At 33.8% G+C, this 25,309-nt stretch overlaps 1 protein-coding gene across 1 annotated transcript; it reads right to left on the reverse strand.

The window, feature by feature from the left end:
* Positions 1-16,819: 16,819 nt before the first annotated feature.
* Positions 16,820-18,146, reverse strand: LOC145589038 (putative F-box protein At1g33530). The gene is made up of 2 exons (XM_081645613.1): positions 17,085-18,146; positions 16,820-16,909 (listed from the first exon to the last, which is right to left on the reverse strand). The coding sequence occupies exons 1-2, from the start codon at positions 18,144-18,146 to the stop codon at positions 16,820-16,822; spliced, it is 1,152 nt and encodes a 383-aa protein (XP_081501739.1).
* Positions 18,147-25,309: the final 7,163 nt, after the last annotated feature.

A 25,309-nucleotide genomic window follows, 5' to 3' on the forward strand; every position in this document is an offset into this window, starting at 1 on the left:
CTTTCAACGCTGGATCTAAAGCTGGCCTATAAAATGAAAAAACACACACAAAAAAAAAAAATTAATTGAGTTTAAATTATAAAATTAGGGGTTTGCAATTGATTAAATTTTTAATTGGAATTAGTGAAGAATTTGCGATTGAATTAGTACCTGAAGAGAGTGGCGCAGATTAAGAGGGTTGATCGGATGAGAAATGAGAATGCTGAATTTGAGGATGAATGCAAGAGTGAGGGTGGCGGCTTGTAATGAAAGTGACAGTGAATGAATAAAAAAAAGACTATTTATATTTTTGATGTTGTTTTTGGATTAGGGTAGAATTAGGTCAATTTTGTAGATAGTACGTCATTGCTGACGAAATGAAGAAAATGGAGATATTTTTCTTTTTTTTTGAAACCAGAGATATTTTTCTTCATTATTAAGAAAAAAATGGATATTACGGAAAACAAATTCTAATAATGTTATTTCAAAAAAAAAAAAAGTCTAATAATGTTTTTCCTAAAAATAATAATTAATGGGTCTACAAAATGTGTATTAGTTACATTAATTTGTCTAGAAACTTATTATTTATCTAATGATTAGTATTATAATTAACTACCAAGTTACAATTCGCTAAAAGCTTCGATCTATATTTCAATTATTGTTATTTTCAAAAATCGAGCATAACTCGAGAATCAGTTGTGAAATATAATTGGATATTGCTCTGGTGTTAGGAGATAATTTATTTATTTTTTCATTTCTTAAAATCCATGGTAGTATTGCTTTATAATCTGAATATTTTGATAAAACTACATACTATAATAAAAGGAAACATAAATCACTATCAAATGTGCAGTGTCAAATAATAAATCTCTATTGTATGTGCTAATGGGAGACTGTTGTTTCCCTTGAAATGACCTAGGTTTCCCTATCTTAAACTACAACAGTAAAAGATGGCTAAGATAAACCACTCCGTATTTTTCTCTTATAATTAAATAACTTTCGAAATCTGGTACCGTCATAATTTCCCCAGACTAACAAATAAGTCAACAATCCGTCAATAAAAAAAAAAATTCTAGTTACACCTTACTATCATTAATAAAATTCGAGGATTCTCCCCCATTTACATTATGCGTATCTATCATACCCATTTATTTCCATTCTGTACTCTTAAAAGTAAGCATAAGAATTCATGTTACTCTTAATAATGTCATAATTAAATGTAAGAATAGATTTTTTTTTCTACTTTTTTGAAGGTTTTCCTTCACTCTTTTCCTTTTCTCTCTTTCTTTTTCATCTATTTTCTTCTGATCTCAATTGTAAATTTTTGTAGGGGCTTTCACCGGTGTTTTTACTGGTGGTAAGCCCCAAAAAACTTTTTAATTGTTTTTAATAACTGGATCCCATCTTTATGATGGTGTTTATTCAATTAGGGTTATTTTCTTTGTTTGTTCATTTGCTAAAGTTTGAAGATTTAGGGTTTCATCGTCTTCGAAAGTATCTAGAAGATCATATGAATTTTTTCATCCAAACAACTACTCTTCCATGGATCTCAAGCCGAATTAGTGCTAACTCACAGATTGTATTGCTTCGGATGAAGTTTTTTTTTATTAAGGCGATCGTTGATCGAATCTGTGATGTAACTAGTTCTAAGGCGATTTTTACTTGTGTTGGAATTTTAGATTTCCTAGGAATTGTTTGTAAGTGTCGTTTGGCTATCTTTTATTAATGAAATCATTTTTCTTCTTGTTAAAAAAAAATATTGTGTTATAAAATGTGCAAATGATTTTACCCTGCTAAGAGATTGTTAATAAAAGTGCGGGTTGTGAAAGTAGAACCCCCTGCGAAGAAAGTGTCCACTCTTAAAGGAAAATTATACTGATTGCATGCTCTCAACAGCGCTGAGGCATAAATAATGCGTAGATTGAGCTATTACATTCGTGCATTTATTTCCATCTATAAGATAATTATAAAAATGCAAATTGAGAAAGCAAATGCATGCAAGGGATGTCACTTAATAAACTCAAAATTAAAGATAAGTATGTGTAGGTTGTGTTATAGAATTTACGATTGTTTATTCTTTACATTAAAATTATTAATAAAACTGCGGATTGTTAAATTAAAATAGATACAACTGTAATATCGTCGAGAAGTAAATAATGTGTTGACGAAGCATATATTTTTACAATCTATGACATGGATAATGCGTGGTTTCAATGTGCAAAGACGTTAATAATTATGTCCAGGATAAGTTAGAAAATTAACTACCATATTTGCCTACATGAAATAATGATAAAAAGCGCAGATTGTGAAATTGGCTTAGATACCTCTCCCAACGGTGTCATAAAATTGTAACGTCGTGTAGCATAAGATATGAAATCAACAACCGTAATTGCTTCTCTTATACTATTATCGATGAAAGAAAAAGTTATGAATGGAAAATGGATATCACTCTCACTAGCTAGTATCACAGGGGGTAAATCTTTTAGAATGACACAATCTCAATTACAGATACAAATTTTTAAATGTCCAATAACCCGATGCACCCACTATCGATAATTGATAATCCGATCTAAATTGATGAAGAGGCAAGTGACGGATAAGTCTTGGAATGGATGAGAATTGGATTCTGGTACAGCTCTAAGTCATCCACTACAAGAAAAAACCAATTTAGCGACGGCAAAAGTAGTTGCTAATCCGTTGCTAAAATGGATCTGCGACGGATTTGCGACTACTTTGGTCAGTCGCTAAACACCTCGTCGCAAATCCATTTTTGCAACTAATTTTGAGTAAGTCGCAATTTTAGCGACGGATTAGCGACGCCTTTGCGACTTCTATTTAGTAACTAAGTTGATGATATTTGCAACAAAATTTTGTCTGTCGTAAAATATTAGCAACGGATTAGCTACTACTTTGACTAAATATTTAAGTTTATAGAGACCAATATTTTACGACTGATTAGCAACTACAAAGACCAAATTTTTGCGACTATGAAGACCAATTTTTCACGATAGATTAGCGACTACTAAGTCCAATTTATTACATCTAACCAATCAGTCGCTAAAACATACTTTCAGTTGCTAGATTTTGCAACTAACTATTAATATTTTGTGACTAATTTAGGGATGAACAATAGCAGGGTCAAAAACCTTAGGTACCCACGCATATCATTGATATCAATATAACATCACTAAAAGTTAATGATAGATATTCTATATATACATAAATGTTACAATATTGGAAAGTATATATGTTGTTTATAATACAATATACACTATATTATAATTTACAAGTATAAAAATTACAAATTTATACTGTACTGCAAAACGAGGCAGTCGATAATATTCATCAATATGCTTCAATGGCTAGTGCATTAGCAGCAGCAGTGTAGCGACAGTAGGACAACAACAATTTGGCAGCAGCAGCAGCAATAACAGAGCAGCAACAACAGCAAGTAACAACAACAATAGCAATGATTATGGGAGCAGCAAGCCAGCAACAGAACCTCAAATAGTGAGAACAGATTTTAGTTCATCACCACCAACATGTACATTGGGGGAGGAGGTTGCAAAACTATGCAATGCCCGGATTAGGGAGTGGTCCGCTGTCAATTAGTTTCTCACAATATCGAGGTTTATTAGTTACTTTGCTAGAAATGTTATCTCAAAGGATAATTTACCTCAAGTAGTTGGCTCCATTGCTTAGTAGCTGTAAGAAACACAAGATTAATTACAGCGAGTGATATGATAAAACAAAGTGATAAGTGGACTTCATAGAGTTTAATATTGTTGTTTTAGTTAGATTTAGTTGTTTTAGTTCTACAAATTTAAATAGCAAAATCAGACTATCAGAGAGTTTAATCTCATTTAGCTTATAGTATTCTAATAACCCGATAAAGAAGAAGTTTTCCCAATCAATCATAACCAAGAAACCAAAGTGAAAATGACAAAAATTACGAATTACCTAAAACAGGCACGAAAATTATAAGATTTCAAAGAGAGGGACAGAGGTACAGACTCCGGCGATATTTCTCTAACTCTAGCACCCTCGCCTCCTCTCCTAGCGGAGTTGATAACGGCCGAGCTTTCTTTGGAGAAGGAAATGTAATAGGACAAGATTTCCATCAGAACAGAGCTCCTCAATGAAAATCATAGTCAGGTTTTCGCAAGACGAAACACAAAACCCATGCATAAATAACAACTAATACATGTCTTTCGATCACAATAATCAATATTTAATCATCAAATCATTTCAATCACAAGATCTCATGCGAACCCTTTAATTAAAGAAAAGCAAAACAAAACAATATTTCTAAAATATTTTGCAAAGTATTTCTTGTTCTTCATCTGATTAGGGTTCTAAATTGAACTTAGGTAAGATTAATTTGACTAAAATCATTTTTATTAATACTAAAATAAATGTAAAGTTGACAAAATTAAGTGTAATTTGATTGAACTTCCTGCATTTCGACTAAATTATTTGCGTTTAAACGAATCGATCGAATTATATCCCTAAAACTAGAACTTTGAAAAAAAAATTCAATCACCTAAAATTGGAATCTTAATTTTCTTTAATTGATGAAAACTACAAATTTACTTTATCATTCAAAAGATCCATGCTCTTATATTTACAAATTATCGGAATCCAATTACTCCATGACAAGAAAAATTCGAACCTACCAATGGTGGCACAGCAGAGTGGTGTGGTGCTGTAGACGTTCATCACTGTGGGCAGCAGTGGAGCGATGGTCGGTGGAGCGGTGGTCGTTGGTGCGGTGGCTCGGCGAAGCAATAAGCGGTAAATTGATTAAGCCTGTAAACGGAGGTTTTACTTCTTGAAGCAGTAAACAATACTCTGTATATTTTTCCTTTATTTAAGAATAATAAACAAAGGTACTCCCATGAAAGTGAAGTGAAGATGAGCGCGCATTTCAATGCCTTTGATTAATTTGAGTAAACCTAAATATCTCTCCTAAATTTTAAAAAAAAAACAATTAATTCTTTGAAAAGTATGAACATCAAACTGATACGGAGTAGGAGTACTAAAGATTTGCAACTAAATATTCCAATCTCTTTCGATCGCAAAAAGTATTTTTTGCGACTGAATATAGGGTAGTAGCAAATCTCAGTCGCAAATTACCAACAGAATAGCTACTATTAAATAATTCGTCGCGAAATTTGCAACTACCTGTATTTTCAGTCACAAAATTATTTTTTGCAACTGAATGTTAGATTAGTTACAATTATCAGTCACAAATTAGAGACGGCATAGCAACTGTTGAAAAATTAGTTGCAAAATTTGCGACAACCTGTTTTTTTTAGTCGCAAAATAATTTTTTGCGATTAAATATTATGGTAGTTGCAAATTTCAGTTGCTAAATTGGCTTTTTCTTCTAGTGATCCATCATCCAATTATTTATCCACTCGATTATATATGTAAATCAAAACACTTCCAATTTTTCCACATCACTCCTTTATCTCTTCATCAATAACTACTCTAAAACAGAGGTTACTCCTCATCAACAGTACTCCTCATCTGTGAGACATTTTAGTAAAGCACATCAACGTACCGACAAACAGATCAATTCAACAAAGCTATTTGGCCTTAAAATTCTTCAATAATATAATCCTGTATAATATAATTTAATTTAGGTAGTTTTTTTTTCTATTTTATTTCTTTAATTTTATTCTCCTACTGTAATAATCTAATAATCCCTAATAATTTTCAAGTTTCTTATGTTATCTAGATCACTAGATATCACAACAAAAATTTGGCTAGATTGTGACCGCCTCTAACGGTTGCTGAAAATACAAAAACAGTCGTTGAAAATAATTGTGACTGTCAACGGTCGTAACGTGGTTATAGTCGCAAAATTTTTTGCGACTGTTTTTATCATTTTCAACGATCGTTTAGACAACGGTAGCAGTTATTAGTAATTGCGACCGGGTTTATCAGCGGTCGCAAATCTTCAAATTAGCGACCGTCATAAGCGGTCACTAAAACATTTTAAAAAAAAAAGAAAAAAAAATGCACCCACTTCTTGTACTTCACATCCAGCCCCACAACCACTGCCCACCCTAAAACACCACTAGCCACCCCGAATACACCACCCAACACTACTAAAATTCGGTCATATTATGACTGTTTTCTTGCGACTGGCTAAAAAACGGTCGCAGTTAGTATTATTTACGACCGTTTAATAGCCTGTCGTAATTTTAATTTATTGCGACCGTTTTTTTAATAAACTGCGGCCGTTATAACGGTCGTTACAATTATTAGAATTAATTTTTTTTAAAAAAAATTATGACCGGTTTAAACGGTCGTAGAGCCGGTCGTAAGGGTTTAAATTAGAAATTTAAACCAAATTGTGTTTCATTTTTTTTAGAAGGGGAAAAGAAACGTTGAAAGAAGGGGGAAGAGGGAGAACACCACGACGGTCGCTGCTCTGCCGTTGTTCCCACCGACGCCTGTCTCCGGCCAGCGACGCAAGACACAGGTATGCCGTTCAAATTTGTTTTTGTTTTTGATTTTATTAGTTTAGTTAATTTGTTCGGAAACCCTAACTTTGGGTCTCAATTCAACCCCCACGCAGACCACCGTCGCCGGATTCCCCTCCAGGCCGTCTTTCCTTTGCTTTCTGACGATTGTATCAAGGTAAGTCGATGGGTTTCATTATTTAGTTAATTTGTTCGAAAACCCTAATTTTGTTTTGAATTTTTGTTAGTTTGGGCGAAAACCCTAAAATTTGGTCACAAATCAACGTGTGCAGGGCGAAAATTCGCCGGTTTCATCCTTCTATCTTAGCCTCCTCCGTCGTCCGTCGTCCGTCGACTGTCATTAGGTAATTCATGCAATTTTTGTTTTTTGTTTATTTTTTTATTTTATTTTTTAAAAATTTGTTTACTGTTTTTACCTTATTATGGATTGATTAATGAAGCAGTTTATTTATGGAATTGGGTTTGATTCATTTTTTGATTGAATTAGGGTTAATATGGTTATTCTGAAGTCTTATTTGGTTTAATTTGAGTTAAATGGTAACCAATTTTAATTTTTCTTTCATTTATAATTGTTTATATTTTGATGATGAAATGTTGAAGTCCATTGATGTTGTTGTTGATATATTGTGGTGTAGTCTGATGATTAATGTGATTATCGTAATTTTCAGCAATTGCAACCGCTTTGCCTGTCGCAAATAACAAATTACGTCAGTTTAAAAAACGGTCGTTGAAAATACGAAAAACGGTCGCAATTTGATCTGCGACCGCCAAGTGGCCGCAATTTTTTTTTTGCGACCAGTTAAGTTACGACCGTGCCTTTGTGACCGGTGACAGTCGCAATTCTAATTAGCGACCGTTTTCCTCAAAAATTGCGACCGGTGCTGGCGATCGCAATTCACTGGTTTTTTTGTAGTGCAGCCACCTCAAAAACACCAATCCACCCAATAAATCTCACCCAGCCCCTCTCATAATTCCATCATTCAACATGAAAACTCAAGCCCACCCCATAAATCTCACCCACCAGGGAAAAAAACTGAAAACAAACGACCAGCAAAAATCAAACAAAATCAATAAAATTCACATAAATAAACTAAAAATCAAACAAAATGGAAATAAAAATCAAAGAAAAGCAAACCAAAAATCAAACAAAACCCACAATAATTAACTAAATTAAATATTCGAACAAGGAAATTCAATCAAGAAAATCAAACCCATAGAATCAAGCAAAGAAATCATACCAGAAAAAGAATTCAGACAAGGAAATTCAAACAAGAAAATCAAAACAACAAAAATTAATCAAAAAAAAAAATTCAAACAAGGAAATTTGATCAAACCAAAAAATCAAACCCACAAAACCCAAAGAGAACTCAACCCCAAAAAAATCAACAATCGAACAAGGAAATGCGAACAAAAACCAACCAAAAAATTCAAACATAAATCAAACCAAATTGAACAAAAAATCAAACAAAAAGAAGAATAAACACAAAAACATTCCTCAAACCTTGAGTTAACTTTAAAATTCACATCGAATTTGGTTTAATAATGCCAAATTCGACCATGAAAAGTGTAGATCTAGAGTTTTCATGGTCGAATTCGACCTTAAAAACCATTAACTTGTTTAACACCACCACTTAAGCATCAAACCACTACGGAGATTTTTCCGCACTTGTAACACCACCTACGTTGCCAGAGAAGGGGAAAGAGAAGAAGAAGAGTAAAGAGAAATAGAAGAGGAAAGACGACAGACCAGGGAAGAAGAGAAGAGGATTATTGATCGGGGAAGAGGACATATCGGGGAAGAGGAAAGAGAAAGAGAAGGAGAAAAGAGAAATAGAAGACAAGGAGAAACATGAAAAGAGAGAGAATAAGAGAGCTAGAGAAAGAAAAAAATGAAAGAGGAGCGGCGTTTCAAGAAGTTAAGGTTAGGGTGCATCTGTTTTAGTAATTTTTCTATAAAAACAAAAATAACATCCTTGCGGCCACTTTTAGCCGTCGCAAATTACGATCGTTTGATAAACAGTCACAATTAACATAATTTGCAATCGTTTAAAGCGGTCGCAAAAGATTCAATTAATTTTGAATAATTTTTTAAATGTATCTTATTTTAAAAAAAGTTGAAATAGCTTTACGACCGTTTAATGTCCCAAAAACGGTCACAAATATGCGACCATTTAGAAAACGGTTGCAATTTTGCGATCGCGTAAAAATCGGTAGCAGATTTCAATTTTTGCAACCGTTTTAATGACAGTCATATAAAAACGGTCGCAATTTGACCGAAATCTAGTAGTGTATATTTGTATAATTATTTAAATAGAGATAGGAAGCATATATAGAGCGTGTTTTATTTACCTTATCTTAACTTATTTGAACTTATCTTAACTTATCTGAACTTACATGAGTTTATCTGAACTTATTAGATCTTATTAAAACTTATTTTAGTTGTAATTTGTACTTGGGTAATTCTTATCGGAACTTATTAAACATGAATTGAACTTATCTAAACTTATTGCACATGAAATAACTGAAAATAAGGTGAAGAACAGACCCATAGTCTATTATTTCTATCCATGAACCTTCACTACTCATTTGAAGATTTTCGTTACTATTTTATTCAACAATTTTGGTAAATTTAACATGGCTACTTGTTTATTTTGTACTTGTGTAGACTGCAATAATTAAGTTACAATTCAGGATCTTGTATGTACACTATACATTAGTACATATGTATTTGCTACTAGCAAAGAATATTAAATAAGCAGTTTGCTTCTAACGCTGAATGTAATTATCTCACGTAATCAAAGTATGTAGTTTTCTGCCTTAGAAAGTAATTACATAGTTGCCTCTAAAACCTACATTAATTAAAAATAAAAAAGGCTTCAGATGTTGATTTGCTCTAAAAATTGACCACTTGAAAAGGTCTATGTAAGGAATGAGTGACCATTTATTAAGTTTTGTCAAACCAGAATTAGGTTTGATAATCCTGACATATTCATGAGGTGCATTTCTTCTACTTCCGTGGTGGAATTGCCTTTTAATCTGAAGATTTGATAAAATTGCATGCTATATATAATGAAAGGAAACATTAATATATCTTAAATGTGCACGGATGTCAAATAATAATAAATCTCTATTGTATGCAGCAATGGGAGACTGTTGTTTCTCGTAAAATGACCTAGTACCCCTATCTTAAACTACAACAGTACGTAAAACATGGCTAAATAAAACCACTATGTCTATTTCTATTATAATTAAATAGCTTTCGAAATCAGGCACTGTCATAATTTCCCCAAATTAACAAATCAATCCACAATCCATCAATTAAAAAACTTCGAGGCTTACTATCATTAATAAACTTCGAGGCTTTTCAGTTTACATTATGTGTATCTATCATACCCATTTATTTCCATTCCATACTCTTCAAAGAAAACATAAGAATTGATCTCATGTTACTCTTAATAATGTCCTAATTAAATGTAAGAATGTTTAGATTGTGTTATAAAATGTGCAAATGTATTTACCTTGCTAAGAGATTGTTAATAAAAGTGCAGGTTATGAAATAGAACCCCCCTGCAAAGAAAGTGTACACTATGAAAGGAAAATTATTTTGATTGCATACTCTCAACAGCGTTGAGGCATAAATGATGCATAGATTGAGCAATTACATTCGTGCATTTATTTGCGTCTATAAATATAAGAAGTATATAAAAATGCAAATTGACAAAGAAAATGCATGCAAGGGATGTCACTTAATAAACTCAATATTTTTTTTTGGTAATAAAGAGGGCCAAACCTAGAACAAGAAAAACAAATATAAAACTACGAAAAGAAAAACAAAAAGAAAAAATAAAAAAACTACTAGAACAGTAGGCAAACTAACGCAGACTACCCATAGCAGGCACCATACGAGGCTTTGTAGCACCGCCTAGATCCTCTAATAAAACATCCTTAAGATCCTCCAGGATCTCCAAGAAGATAGTGAGTGGTCAAGACGCCTCTGCCCCAAAATTGGCTAACCAAAATCTGCTGCTCGATTTGTCTCACAATAACAATGCTCGATAGAGAATTCTTACCCCTCACGAGAGATAAGAGCACAACACTTTTGAACGATATGTATATATGCAGAGTTAGGAAAGTTATTTTCCACTAACATTCGAACAACAACCTATGAGTCCACACACACTTGCACTTTCCAGTGACTCGCATTCCTCGCTATTGCCAAGCTTTTTAGCACAGAAAGTAATCAGCCTTAGTGCACGTACAAGCGCCACAATTAATATCATAGATCGACCTCAAACAATTCCCCGATATGTCCGCGGATTAAACCTCCACCCCTAGCCTTTCCTGGATTTCCTTTCGCTGCTCCATCTGAATTTAACTTCACCCATCCCTCTTTTAGATGTAGCCAATGAACAGAAATTTCCTCTCTAATTCTCTTGGCTGGGGCATGAAATTTCATATGCCTTTTCCAAGCTTTTCTAACCGTAGCCACACCAGCATATATAAATGCCACTTGATCAATTGGAATTTGTGCAGCTTGCCCTTCAAAACATCTTGAGTTACGCCATTTCCAATGTCACCAAACAGTCACATCAAACATCAACGACCATACCTCTTCACCCCTATGTTGCTTCACATCAACATTCCTCACAATCCATTCTTAGAAAGATAAATCCATTCTCATACCAAAACTAATTCCTAACTTGTTCCAAACAACTCTCGCAGCTGGGCACTGGCGTAATAAATGTTCGGTTTTTTCTTCAACGGCCCTACACACTTGAAAACCGGGGTCATCCACCAAATGTCGAATGAATCTATTTTTATTTGTCATCTCTTGATCTTGGATTGCTAACCAAAGAAACATCCTTACATGTTTTGGCGCTTGATTATTCCAGATTACATCCCATTTTCCATCTTCTTGTTCATCAACTTCACCTCGAATTATATCCATAGCTGACTTGATAGTGAAACCTCCAGAAGATGAACCATTCTATCATATCCCATCAACATCATCTGCACTTTCGCTCATCTCAAACGAAGCAATAGCTTGAAAAAGCCGCAAATTGAGAAAGAAATAAACTCAATGTGCAGGTTGTGTTATATAATGTACGATTGTATATAATTTACATTAATATTATTAATAAAAGTGCGGATAGTGAAAATAGATAAAACTCTCAATATCATCGAGAAGTAAATAATGTATTGACCAAGCATTCTGTCTAAGGGATTCATTAACACTGCTCCCGGCTAGTCTTAATAACTTAGCCATAAATTCAAGGGCTGACCTTCCTGCTTGATTTCTCGATCCAATCTCGCACTTGGTCTGATCGCACCGTAGATCAAGTTGTAACCGAAGTAGACCTATTGTCACTTCAGCCAACACACAAGATGAGACTTTACTACCGTGGAGCGGCTTTTTGCAAAAAGATGAGGGGCATAACCCACTTATGGAAGGGCCTGCCAGTTTAAGATGTTTTCTTATTTATAGCTAAGTAGGTTGGCGTTTCGAGGACCAGGAAACCAACCTAAGAAAAACACAAAAACCCGAAGTGGAACGACAAAGTCCTCCAGCTTTTCACACTTTTGGTCAAATCCTGGATTTTCGAATTGAGAGAGATTAAAAATTCTAGTAAAGACAAGAAGAAATCCAGTCTAGCCGCAATAAACTACATGAAAGCAAGCAGAGGAAGCGGGGCCTTTTCTAGCCTCTCCTTCTTGCTTGCTACTTAGCTCTTGGATAGAACCTCCGGATTCTAGGGATATTTTAAAAAAGGTGCTAGTGTCGTTACTGGCTACCGACCCGGAAGGAATGTTGGGCAAATCTAAGACATGGATAATGCGTGATTTTAATGTGCAAAGACGTTAATTATGTGTAGGGTGAGTTAGAAAATTAGCTACCATATTTGCCTATTTGAAATAATGATAAATAAAAGCGTAGATTGTGAAAATAACTTAGATACCTCTCTCCCAATAATGTCGAATAAATTGTAACATGTAGCATAAGATATGAAATTAATAATTGTAATTGCTTCTCTTTTACTATGATCGATTAAAGAGAAAATTGTGAACGGAAAATGGATATCGCTCTCACTAGCAAGTATCAGGATGTAAATCTTGTAGAATGATACAATCTCAATTACAGACAATCTCAATCAGGATGCACCAACTATATGGCTGCTTGCCAGTGGGCTGCTGAGAAGCAATGGGAGGACATCTCCATCTTCTCTGATTGCGAAAGAGCTATTCTGGGAATAACTGATTCTCAGGTTAAACCGGATGACATGTATCTCCATTATATGACATGCAGGGAGTTGATCCAAGGGCTGCGAAAGGGAAAGCTCCAGCATGTAAGGAGGAAGGCTCTGGAGCTAGCAGATACTCTGGCAAGGACAGCTTTCAAGGTTCTTCCGCATCAGTCAATTGGTTTGGAAACTAAGGAGGATGTTTTGAATCATTTTGTAAATCTAAACTATGTAGCTTCTAATAACTCTTGGTCTTTTGGCACTAACTTTAGATAGCAGGTTGTAGCTGATCTATCCTTTGACCCCCATTAGTCATGGGTAGGATTATGATTTGGTCTGTTTTCCAGGCCTGGTTTGTAAAACTTTCTAATTTATGGTTTTAATTCAGTTCCTCTTAACCAAAAAAAAAAAAAAAACTATGATTACTGATGAAAAATCTGATCCAAATGGATGAAGAGGAAATTAAGTAACGTATGAGTCTAGTAATGGATGAGGGTTGGATACTGGTAGAGCTCTAATTCATCCATCACCCCATCAAGTATATCCACCCGATTATACATGTAAATCAAAACACTCCCATTTTCTCACCTTGCTCCTTTATCTCTTCATCAATACTGATAGAGTATAAAACATATCCTTGGGCCTCAACCAAAAGCTTAAGCTAATGGTTGAGACCCATGAATATGTTATATACTCTATCACTCCCCCTTACATGAAAGGCCCTTTGGGCTTGAAATGTGGATGCAGCACAGGCTCTCTCATACCCAGCGCAAATTAATTCCACTTTAAAGGAGAGGCGGATGAGATTCGAACCCGTGACCTCTATGTCACGTTGGCTCTGATACCATGTTAAAGGACCAACTCAACCAAAAGCTTAAGCTTATAGTTGAGGCCCAGGAATATGTTTTATACTCTATCAAATACCTACTCCAAAACAGCGATCACTCCTCATTGGCAGTACTCCTCATCTATATGAAACTTTTAAGTAAAGTACATCAACATGCCGACGAAAAAATCAAGAAATTTGGCCTTAAAATTCTCCCATAATACTATCTTATGTAATTTAATTTAGGTAGGTTTTTTTTTCTATTTTATTCTCCTAGTTTATCTTTAATAATCTAATAATTCCCAGTTATTTTCAAGTTTCTAATTTTATCTAGATCACTAGATATATTTATCTAATTATTTAAATAGAGCTAAGAAGCATATATAGTCTACTGTTTCTATCCATGAACTCCCACTATTCTTCGGAAGATTTTCAATTAAAATACTTTATTTTACTATCTTATTCAACAATTTTAGTAAATTTTGAATGCATTATAACATGGCTACTTGTTAATTTTGTAGTTGTGTAGACTGCAATTAAGTTACAATTATGGATTTTTATGTAAAATGTACAATAGTACATATGTATTTGCTGCTAGCAAAGAATATTAAAAAGCAGTTTGCTTCTAAGGTTGAATGCAATCATCTCACGTAATCAAATTATGTAGTTTTCTGCCTTGGAGGGGTTGTGAAAACAATTACATAGTTCCCTCTGAAACCTGCATTCAATAAAAACCAAATAAGGCTCCAAATGATAGTTTGCTCTAAAAATTGACCACTTGAAAAGGCCTATGTCAGGAATGAGTGACCATTTATTAAGTTTTGTCTAGCCATAATTAGGTTTATAAGCCCGACATATTGATGATGAGGTGCATTTCTTCTACTTCCTTCCTGTTGGATTGATTCAAAGTAGTTGCTATAATTTAGGATAGGAACATGTTTTGTTAGTTTAAGTAGTTTGTTGAATATGTGGAGTTAAGTGGAGTTAGTGGGTTAATTAGTTGTGCTTTATTAAAGTTAGACGTGGGAATATGGGTCATGCTATTCCTTAATTTGTTATGCCTATATAAGGGCTTTTATTGTACTTAGTTTTAATTGAATTGATGAATACAAGTTAGTTTTGTAATTCTTTCCCTTCTCCCTTTATAGTTTCTACACTTCCAAGTCATGGCTAGTGATAAAACTTCAAGACAATTAAATGCATGCTTTTACAGGCTTAAGACAATGCAAAGGGATTTAATATTTCTTATATCTTCATCTTCTGTATGGAATATCTGTCCCATGGCACATTACCACTTAGGAGGGAAACTAGAAACCCTTTTCTTTTAGAAGTGGAGTCGGGGCACTACAGTGTCCCACCTCCAATAGAGTCTAGACATAAATAGTAATATGATATCGATGAAATAAAAAATTGTGAAGAGTAATGGATATTGTTGTTACTAGTTTGAGGAGGTAAATAACGCTACTCTCAACATATTAGGAGGAGATATTAGTCAGGACTAATATTTGTTTTTTTTTTTTTAGATAGGGAAGTCAGGACTAATATATGGGTTAGTTAGATCTGTGAAATAGTTAACCATTTATTTCGAAGAAAAAATAAATAATTTAGAAGACATGATATATGCCAACATGTTAGGGTATGAGCACGCAGCGGAAATGTAAAATAGAACGAGAAATTAAAGGTAAAATGTAAGATAAGCAATAAAAGGAGACACGATATTTAACGTGGGAAAAACCCTCTAAATAGAGGTAAAAAAAAAACCACGATGACGAGCACCAAAAAATTCCACTATAATAAAATGAGAGTACAAAGTTACCTTAATAAAAGGGTATTGAGATACAACTCTTACAATTAAAACTCTCAAAATAAAAGAAAAGAGAATAGTGGAATAAATTACAAGGAGGAGATTAACTAGGGAGACTAGTGTAAATGGATGAGTAATTTTGTGGGTGAGTAAATTTGTATGGAGGTTGAATGTATATTGGTTGGATGCCTCAATATGAGCCAAACTCCAACTATTTATAGTTGGTTAGGTCGGTGGAAATGGATGCCTCAAGATGTATGAACAATTCTCTAGATTTCCTTGCATTATAATATTGCTTCTAGAAAGTTGACCATTTTTCTAGAATAATCAACATAATTGTAGAATATTTGACATACTCTAGAAGCAAGAAGAATTGTATTGGGCTTCTTTAAAACTTGGTCCATATGAAATTTTGGGCCACATCTAACACAACAACCTAAGCATACTACTAATCAAATATCAATTAGAATGGTTTATTCAACGTTCGGATGCATACTAATCAACCGAGGGCAATGAAGTTAGTTGATCGATGTTCAGGATTTAACCGTTTTTAACTCATCTAAACATTGGTTTAGTTTTTTCTTTTTTCTTTTTCTTTTTTTTTTTTTTTTTTTTTTTTTGAGGAAGCTAAACATTAGCTCTGTCACAACTGAAATTTTTAGGTGCAGGCGGCTGTACCTTGCTTGGTACAGCCAAAAAACGCAAAAAAAACATGTAACTATTTTTTAAAGAACATATAGTTGTTTTGTAACGAACATTCAATTTTATATATTTTTTTCATATTTAAAGAACATCTGTAATATTAATAAAGAACATGATAATATTATGTAATAAACTTTATCTATATATAACCACCCTAATCTGAAGACAAAATTTAATAAACATTTCACATTAAGCAATGATCATTATGTTGCAAATAAAGTACATTACACTGACTGATCAATGAACATAAACATACGTTCTTTTTATTTATTTTTTTGGTGCAAATATGTTTTTTTCACACTAGGTATATGTTTATTACATTTTAATAGTATGTTATTTTTACTTTAGGTATATGTTCATTACATTTTAATAGTACATTCTTTTCACTATAACTATATGTTCATTACTTTTATATATCATGTTCTTTCCTACAAAACGACTGTACGTTGCACCGTACAGGCGCCTGTAGGAACCAACTATTGTGTCACAACAAGTTAAAAAGCATTGAATTTTATTTTACTTTTTATTAATAATCCTAATAACTTTACGCTACTAACCAAAGCAAGTGATAATCTCTATAATAAAGTAACATAGTAATGTCACATTAAGACTGGCGAATACAAACATTAAAATTGGACTAAAATTGAGTCTAAAAAGCACTAAATATTACAATGACACAAACAACACCGGACACTTTATTTTTTAATTGGCTCCTAATTAAGTCTTTTTACTATTCAGAATCTACTCTCAATTCAGAATCTACTCTCATGATCAATCAATCAACCATGTCAAAAAGGTGAAATGAGACTCTCAGAATAGCCAAAGACGGCCCCTGAAAAATAGCGAAACAAGCTTCCTCGATCAACTGATTCCCAAACAACGGTACCTTCACTGAATGGTAGATCTTCCTCTTCATCTTCCTCTTCCTCCTCCTCCTCCTCCTCCTCTTCGTCCTCTTCATCCTCTTGTTGCTCTTGCTCTTGCTCTTGGTCTTGGTCTTGGTCTTGCTCTTGCTCTTGTTCTTGTTCCGATGATGATACCTTGCTAAATTCATGTAGCATAAGCTGTTGAGATTGATGTGATATCTTGTTTACCAAGAACTTTCCTGTATCAAATAAATAAACAAAATTCTTTCCTATATAGCTCATAGCTAAATCACTATCCCCCGAAATCGCCCACGACATCGCATCTCCCTTATCACGATGTTCCGTCAAACTGCGAACATGACAAAATTTCTTACCAACATTATCCTCAATAATGGCACAAGTTGTCAAGCGCCCTTGTGTTCTAAATAATCTTACATTTGCAAAATCACCAGCGAAGTTTATTGCTAATGGAATGATTACCATATCCTCTTCAACTAAATCCAATCCAATTATTTGGTTTCTCTCATTTTCTATGCGAGCAGGAAACCAATAAATAGTATCACCAACAAACGCCGGTGTTTCATTTAAATATTCTAACATCAGTTCACGATACCAATTTCTCTTAGGCCTTTGGGTCCAAAACCCAGTCTTCAAAGAATACACAAAAATAAATAACGTTTCCCTATAAAATATCAAACACCCTATCTTATAATCATCAATAGACGAAACATAACCAAACCCGGCACACCTCATTTCATAACTATCCCACTTACAAAGGACGGGACCATATGTATTGCGGACCTGGTTAGTTATAGGGTTCCACACGTACATGCGCATAATGTTTTCATCATACAAGCACAATAGCCCATTACAAGAACCCACCACACAAGTAGATTGAGGATTAAATTTAAACGCAGGATATTTATTCCTCAATTCAACAAACTCATTCAGATTGTAGTTTTCATCAAGGGATAAATAGTACTTATCTTCGTTGACAGTGTCACGAGCATCCTGGACAATGAGAGTCCGATCGTTCGAGGGGTACCACAATTTGAAGTGCTCTTTTGTGAATTGAGTACTCGATATCATGGAAAACCATCCTTTTGAAACAGATTTGAGGCGAATTAAAGGTTTCACCTCAAGTCTTATTAGGATGTTTTCCTGGATGAGATGATCCGGAAGAGTTCTGTGTGTGGATTCAAATACCAATTTCTTCGGCGATGAGGTGTTCGTCATCTTTCAACGTTGGATCAAAAACTGGCCTACAAAATGAAAACACAACAAGAAAAAAAATAATTAAAAAAAAGTTTGAATTTTAAAATTGGGGAATTAGAATTGATTAAGTTTAAATTGAAATTAGTGATGAATTTGCGATTAATTTAGTACCTGAAGAGTAATGGCGCAGATTAAGTGGGTTGATCGGATGAGAAATGAGAATGCTGAATTTCAGGGTTGAATGTAAGAGTGAGGGTGGCGGCTTGTAATGGAAGTGTCAGTGAATAAAGAAAGGGAAAGACTATTTATATGGTTGGTCAAGTCAACCCTAGTTTTTTATGATGTTTTTTGGATTAGGGTAAAATTATGTCAAGTTTTGTAGAGTTGCACTATCTAGCATTATTGACAAAACAATTGGATACTAAGTAAAATAAAGTCTAAATATTGTGTTTCCTTAACAAATGAAGTAAAAAGGTATAAATAATGTGAAGTGTGATAGTTGGGAATAATTAAAGTTATAATAAAACCGCTTATTGTGAAATTTAATTGGATATTGCTCTTGATGGTGTCAGGATGTAAATAATTTTAATACTGTCATAAAATTTGTGATTGTATTGCTTTTTGATGCTTATTTTGATAAAATTGCTTACTATAATGTAAGAAAACTGACGTTGTTCTAAAATGATTCAAATTATAAATCTCTGTTGTGTAAGCTAATAATGGGAGACTGTTGTGTTATCCTGAAATAACCTTAGTACCTCGGCCGTGGCTTAAACTACAATAGCAAAAAAAATGGCTAAAATAAAACTAATACGTCATCTTCTATTATAATTAAATAACTTTTGAAAAAAGATATTGCCATAAATTCCCAAACAAAAAATTTAACAAATCAATCCCTAATTCATCAAATATATATAAAAACTTTACTTGCTCTCATTAATAAACTCCGAGGCTTCTCCTCGCTTTACATTATCCGTATCCATCGCACCCATTTATTTCCATTCCCTAGTCTTCAAAGAAAACATTAGAATTAATGTCACTCTTTATAATTTCGTAATTAAATGTAAGAATATGTGTAGATTGTATTTTAAAATTTACAACTTGTTAAAAGTGTGGGTTGTGAAAATATATAAATTCATCCGATCTTAATATTACATTGACACAAATTATGTTTAAATTGAGTCGCAACATTAGGTACCAAATTTGCTTTTATAAAATGATGATACAAATTTCGCAAAATGAATAAATTAAAAAAACAAATCATGCAGTGAACGGAATTGCATATTGCGAATATAAGTGGATATTCCTCTCGATAGCATCAAAAGTTGCTAATTTTTGGTAATAGTTATAAAATTCATGGCAGCTCGTTGTGTGTGGCTAGTCACACCCACTACTAAAATAAGCTCATTTATCGATGGAAAATACAGATGGCTAGTATAAGCCATCAGTAAAAAAATAATTTATATATGGTTTTTTCAAGCCATCGTTAGTTTGAGAAATATCGATGGCCTAACCATCAATATAATTTTTTCGATGGATTTCTTCCATCGATAAATTATTTCTTTTTTAAAAATAAGATGTTACTTTTTCACCGATGGCTAAAAGCTATCGGTAAAAACTAAATACTGATGACTTTTTTCCATCGGTATTTTTACCGATGGCCTGTAGCCATCGATATTTTATTAAAAGCCATCAGTATTTTATTAAATAATAAATAAATAAATAAATATTCAGGGTTTTTTTTAGAAAAATTTGTTATTATTAATCCCAACTTTGAGTCATGCATTTACTTTCATTAATCAAAACTATTGATTATTCCTGAATAATCCCAACTTTAGGAGGCATTTTCTTCTATCAAGTCATGACCGATCAACAATAGTCAATGACCTAATATAACAGGTTATTTGACACGTGTCAATCCCTAATTGGTCTAAAGAATTAAAAAAAATTATTAACAGTTTTTAAAATAAAAAATTAAAAATGAAAAAAAAAAATCCACCATCAATAATTCCCCCACCAAAAAACACCCTCACCCCTTGCCCTTCCCCCGTCAAATCGAAAACACCCCAGGCCAGCACCTTCTCGTCGTTCCCCCGCCCTTAGAAAACACCGGCAACCTTCCACCATCCCATAAAACTCCCCTCTTCCCTAATAGCATCCCTTGATTCCAGCCACCCCATCCCTTATTCTGAATCATCTCATCATCTTCTAACGAGACTCCATTGAATCGCTTTCACCCGAATTTCTCTCTCCTCGCCATATTCCTCCGCCATTTGACGATAAATCAATTCAATTTTTGACATAATTTTACAAATTGGTGCAACTGCAAACCCTAGGGATTTTGCGAAATTTGGGATTGAAAAATTGAATTCAAGTGGAAGAAGGGAGGAGGTGGTCGGAATCGAGGGTTATAGGAATTTTACTAGATGGGGGAGGACTGCCGGCTTGGATTGCCGACGTTTCTGGTGGGGCGGATATGATATGGTGTTTTTGGCGAAAGGGGGTGGGTCTCCTTGCAAGTGGTTTTGGGGGAAGGAAATGAGGCCGTAGTTGGTTTCGGGGGAAGGGAGTAAGGTTGCTGGTGGTTTCGAAGGAATCCGGTGGTTTTCAGTGGGGTTGAGGAGGGAAATGGTAGTTTCCAGTGGGGCTAGGGAAGGAGGAGGAGGAGGGGCTGCGGTGGGATGGAGGTGATCAGGTGGTTGTGTTTTTTTTTTTTTTTTTGGTCTTTTTTATACTAATAAAGTTGTGACACATGACATTTTAGAAAAAAAGTTACCTTTTCATCATGTCAACGGTCATTTGACCTGATGAAAGATAATGCCCCCAAAATTTATTTATACTTTTAAAAAATAAATTATATTATAATTATTATGTTTAGGGATCTCTTTTATTTCGTCCTCATCAGCTAGAGAAGAGAATTTTGAGGGAAAGTTTGATTTATTTCCTTCGATAATACGGAGTAACAAGAAAATCGTCTCCTCGCTGTTGGTTTCTCTCTCCTTCGATCCAAGGTTCAACTATACCACGTTCTTCAATCACCTCTCACTAGTTTTTCTTTCCTTTGTTGATTTCCTCTCTCTTTCGGGTTTCTCTATTAAAGTGGCTTATGAGCTTTCCTTGAAGACGAATCATACTTGCCTTTTGATTTCCCTATTGTATGTTTTTTTCACTATCTCTTTATATTGTTGATTAAATTGTGATTTCTGATTAACAAGATCTGTCAGAATCTAGGGTTGGTTTTTTCGAATCGAATTCATCATCAAACAATTGATTTTTCATAATTGTTCGGGATTTTTCAAACTGGGTAAGTTATTGTAAACAAATAATAATAATTTTACGCGACTAACTAAAGCAAGAGATAATCTTTATTATAAGGTAACATAGTAATGTCATATTAAAATTGGCAAATAGAAACAATAAAATTGGACTAAAATTGAGCCTAAAATCAAAACACTAAATATTACAATGACACAAAATAAACAGCACCATACACTGATTAATATTAATTAGTTGGCTCCTAATTAAGTCCTTTTTACTATTGAGAATTTACTCTTCTGATCAGTCAATCAGCCATGTCCAAAAGGTGAAACAAGACTCTCAGAGTAGGCAAAGGCGACCCCTGAAAAATAACTAAACAAGATTCCTGGATCAACTGATTCCCAAACAACGATACCTTCATCGAGATAAGGTTCTTCCTTTTCCTCTTCCTCTTCCTCTTCAGCTTCATCTTCCTTTTCTGCTACATCTTCCTCTTCTCCTTCCTCTTCCTCTTCCTCTTGTTCCGATGATGGTACCTTGCTAAGTTCATGTAGCACAAGTTGTTGACATTGATGTGATATCTTGTTTACCAAACACTTCCCTGTATCAAATAAATAAACAAAATTGTTTCCTATATAGTTAAGAGCTAACTCATCAACATTTTCCCACGCAATTGACCACTTCATCGCATCTTCCATATCACGATATTCAGTCATACGGCGAACATGGCAATAATTCGTACCATTATCACCATGAATCAAACAAAATGTCAAGCACCCTTGCATCTGAAATAATCTTACAGTTGCAAATTCGCCAGGAAAACGAATTGATAATGGGATGATTACCAAATCCTCTTCAACTAAATCCAATCCAATTATGTAGTTTCTCTCATCTTCTATACGATTAGGGAACCAATAAAGAGTATCACAAACAAACGCCGGGGTTTCATCTAGATATTCAAACAACAGTTCATAATACCATTTTGTCTTAGGCTTTTGGGTCCATAACCCATTCTTCAAAGAATACACAAAAATAAACAATGTTTCGTTGTGAAATATCAAACACCCTATCTTATAATCATCAATAGACGAAACATAACCAAACCCGGTACACCTCATTTCATAATCATCCCAGTTACTAAGGACAGGACCATAAGTATCGCGAACCTGGTTAGTCGCGGGGTTCCACACATACATGCGCATAATGTTTTCATTATACATGCACAATATCCCATTACAAGAACCCACCACACAAGTATTAAAACGCTGGATATTTATTCCTTAATGCAACAAACTCATTCACATTGTAGTTTTCATCAAAGGATAAATAATACTTATCTTCACCGACATTATCACGATCATCCTGGACAATGAGAGATCGATCGTTTGAGGGATACCACAATTTTAAGTGCTTTTTTATGAATATAGTACCCGATATCATGGAAAACCATCCTTTAGAAACAGATTTGAGGCGAATTAAAGGTTTCACCTCAAGTCTGATTAGGATGTTTTCCTCGATGATATGATCCGGAAGAGGTGTGTGTGTGTGGATCCGTATTCCAATTTATTCAGCGATGAGGTGTTCGTCATCTTTCAATGGTGGATCAAAAACTGGCCTACAAAATAAAAACACCCAAAAAAAAAAAAAAAAAAAAAAAAAAAAAAAAAAACTAATTAGGTTTGAATTATAAAATGGGGATTTAGAATTGATTGAATTTTAGATGAAATTAGTGAATAATTTGCGAGTAGATTAGTACCTGAAGAGTAGTGGCGCAGATTAAGTGGGTTGATCGGATGATAAATGAGAATGCTCAATTGGAGGTTTGAATGTAAGAGTGAGGGTGGCGGCTTGTATTGAAAGTGAGAGTGACTGAGGAAAGAGAAAGTCGCTATTTATATTAATGGTCAAGTCAACCCTATTTCTTGCGGTTGTTTTTGGATTAGGGTAGAACTAGGTAAGTCAAGGTTGTAGAGTTGCATCGATCTAGTAAGTCGTCGATAACGAAAATATGAAAATGTATATTTCCCTTCATTATTAAGAAAAAAATGGATAGCGTTGCGTTTAAAAAAAAAAAAAAATTGATTTTCGCACAACAAAGTCTAAATAATGTGTTTTCTAAAAAAAATAACAAGTACTAAATAATGTATAGCGTGAATTTTGGGAATTATAAAAAAAGTATAATATAACTACGTATTGTAAAATATATATATGTGGATATTGCTATCGATGGTGTCAGATTAGGATGTAAATAATATCTTCTTTCAAAAAAAAAGGATGTAAATAATATCTTACTGTTATAAAAATCCATGGTTGTATTGCTTTTTGAAGATTTTGATAAAAATGTATACTATAATTAAAGGAAATGGACGTCGTTCTCAAATGTTTCAAATTATAAATCTCTACTGTTCAAAATAGTAGACGACAGTTGTGCTCTCGATCTTAAAATAACCTTAGTGCCCCTGGCTTAAGCTACAATAATAATAAAAAAATGGCTAAAATAAATAAATAAACCATAGTCTTCTATCATAATTAAATAACTTTTGAAATTAGATATTGACATAAATTCCCCATAAAATAATTTTAACAAATCAATCCCTAATTCATCAAATATAAAAACTTTAGTTACACCTTACTATCATTAATTAACATCAAGGCTTCTCCTCGTTTTACATTATGTGTATCTATTGCATCCATTTATTTCCATTCCCTAGTCTTCAAAGAAAACATATATAAGTATTGATGTCACTGTTTATAACGTCATAATTAAATGTAAGATTGTGTTTTAAAATTTGCAAATAAATTTACCTTACTTAAATATTATTAATAAAAGTGTATGTGGGTTGTGAAATAGATAGATCTGATCTATCAACATAGTGTCACAAGGTAAATAATGTGTGGACTAAGCTACGATTTTTTTTAAAAAAAAAAAAAAATTAATGCATGATCTCAATATTGCAAAGACACTTATTATGTTTAGAGTGAGTTGTAAATTTAGTTACCATATATACTTTTATAATATAATTAATGATAAATATAACTGCAAATTGCACAGTGAAAGAACCTACATTTTGTGAAAATAAATGGATTGATCTCGATAGTGTAAGAAGGTAAATATTTGTTGGAATAAGTTAAATTTATGGTTTTTTAGCTTCTGAGCGCGATGAAAGTTTACATTACGAGAAGAAAAGAATATTGATTGCATGTTCTCAGCAGTGTCGAGATGTAAATTAATCGTAGATTGAGCTATTAAATTCATACAATTTTTTGCATCTCCAATAGAATGATAAAAATGCAACCTGAGAAGGGAAAAAAAATTATGTTACTCTAAATTATTCCTGGGCATCAACCAAACTGTCGACTCTGATACCACTTGTTAGTGCCGCCGCACAAGTTCACACACCCACTGTTGGAAATAAAGAAAGGAAATTCAAAGGGTCAGATATGGGCGTCCGATCGGGCGCGAGAAGAGTCATAAAATTAAGGAGTTCTGTTGCCAGATCGGGCGAGCACTGCGAAGAGTCGTAAAATTCTGAAGTTCCGCTGCCCGATCGGGCGCCCGACCGGGCGCGAGAAGACGTCTGGAAAAAAGGGGGTGTCCATTCGATCGGTCGCGTGTTTGTTCGTTGAACTCCAACGGTTCCCTTGGATTCCTCTTCTTGTTTGATTTCTTGTAACCCTCCATTTAAGAGGTTGATTATGGTGTTTTAATCACCATAATATTTCTAATTTCATTTCCTTTTCATAGAAGATTACTCCATGATTTTTCATCTTCTTCAATCATTCATTTCTATAAATTGGTGGATGCTTTTCTGATTTTTACACATACAAGAAATATATACAAAACACAATAGCTTAAACACTACATCTCTCTTTTGGCATAAGATACTTGACTCCAACCTTCCACCCAAAAGTGTCTTTGTGCGGAA

This window comes from Chenopodium album, chromosome 17 (genome assembly GCF_948465745.1).
Source record: "Chenopodium album chromosome 17, dcCheAlbu1.1, whole genome shotgun sequence".
Classification (NCBI taxonomy): Eukaryota; Viridiplantae; Streptophyta; class Magnoliopsida; order Caryophyllales; family Amaranthaceae; genus Chenopodium; species Chenopodium album.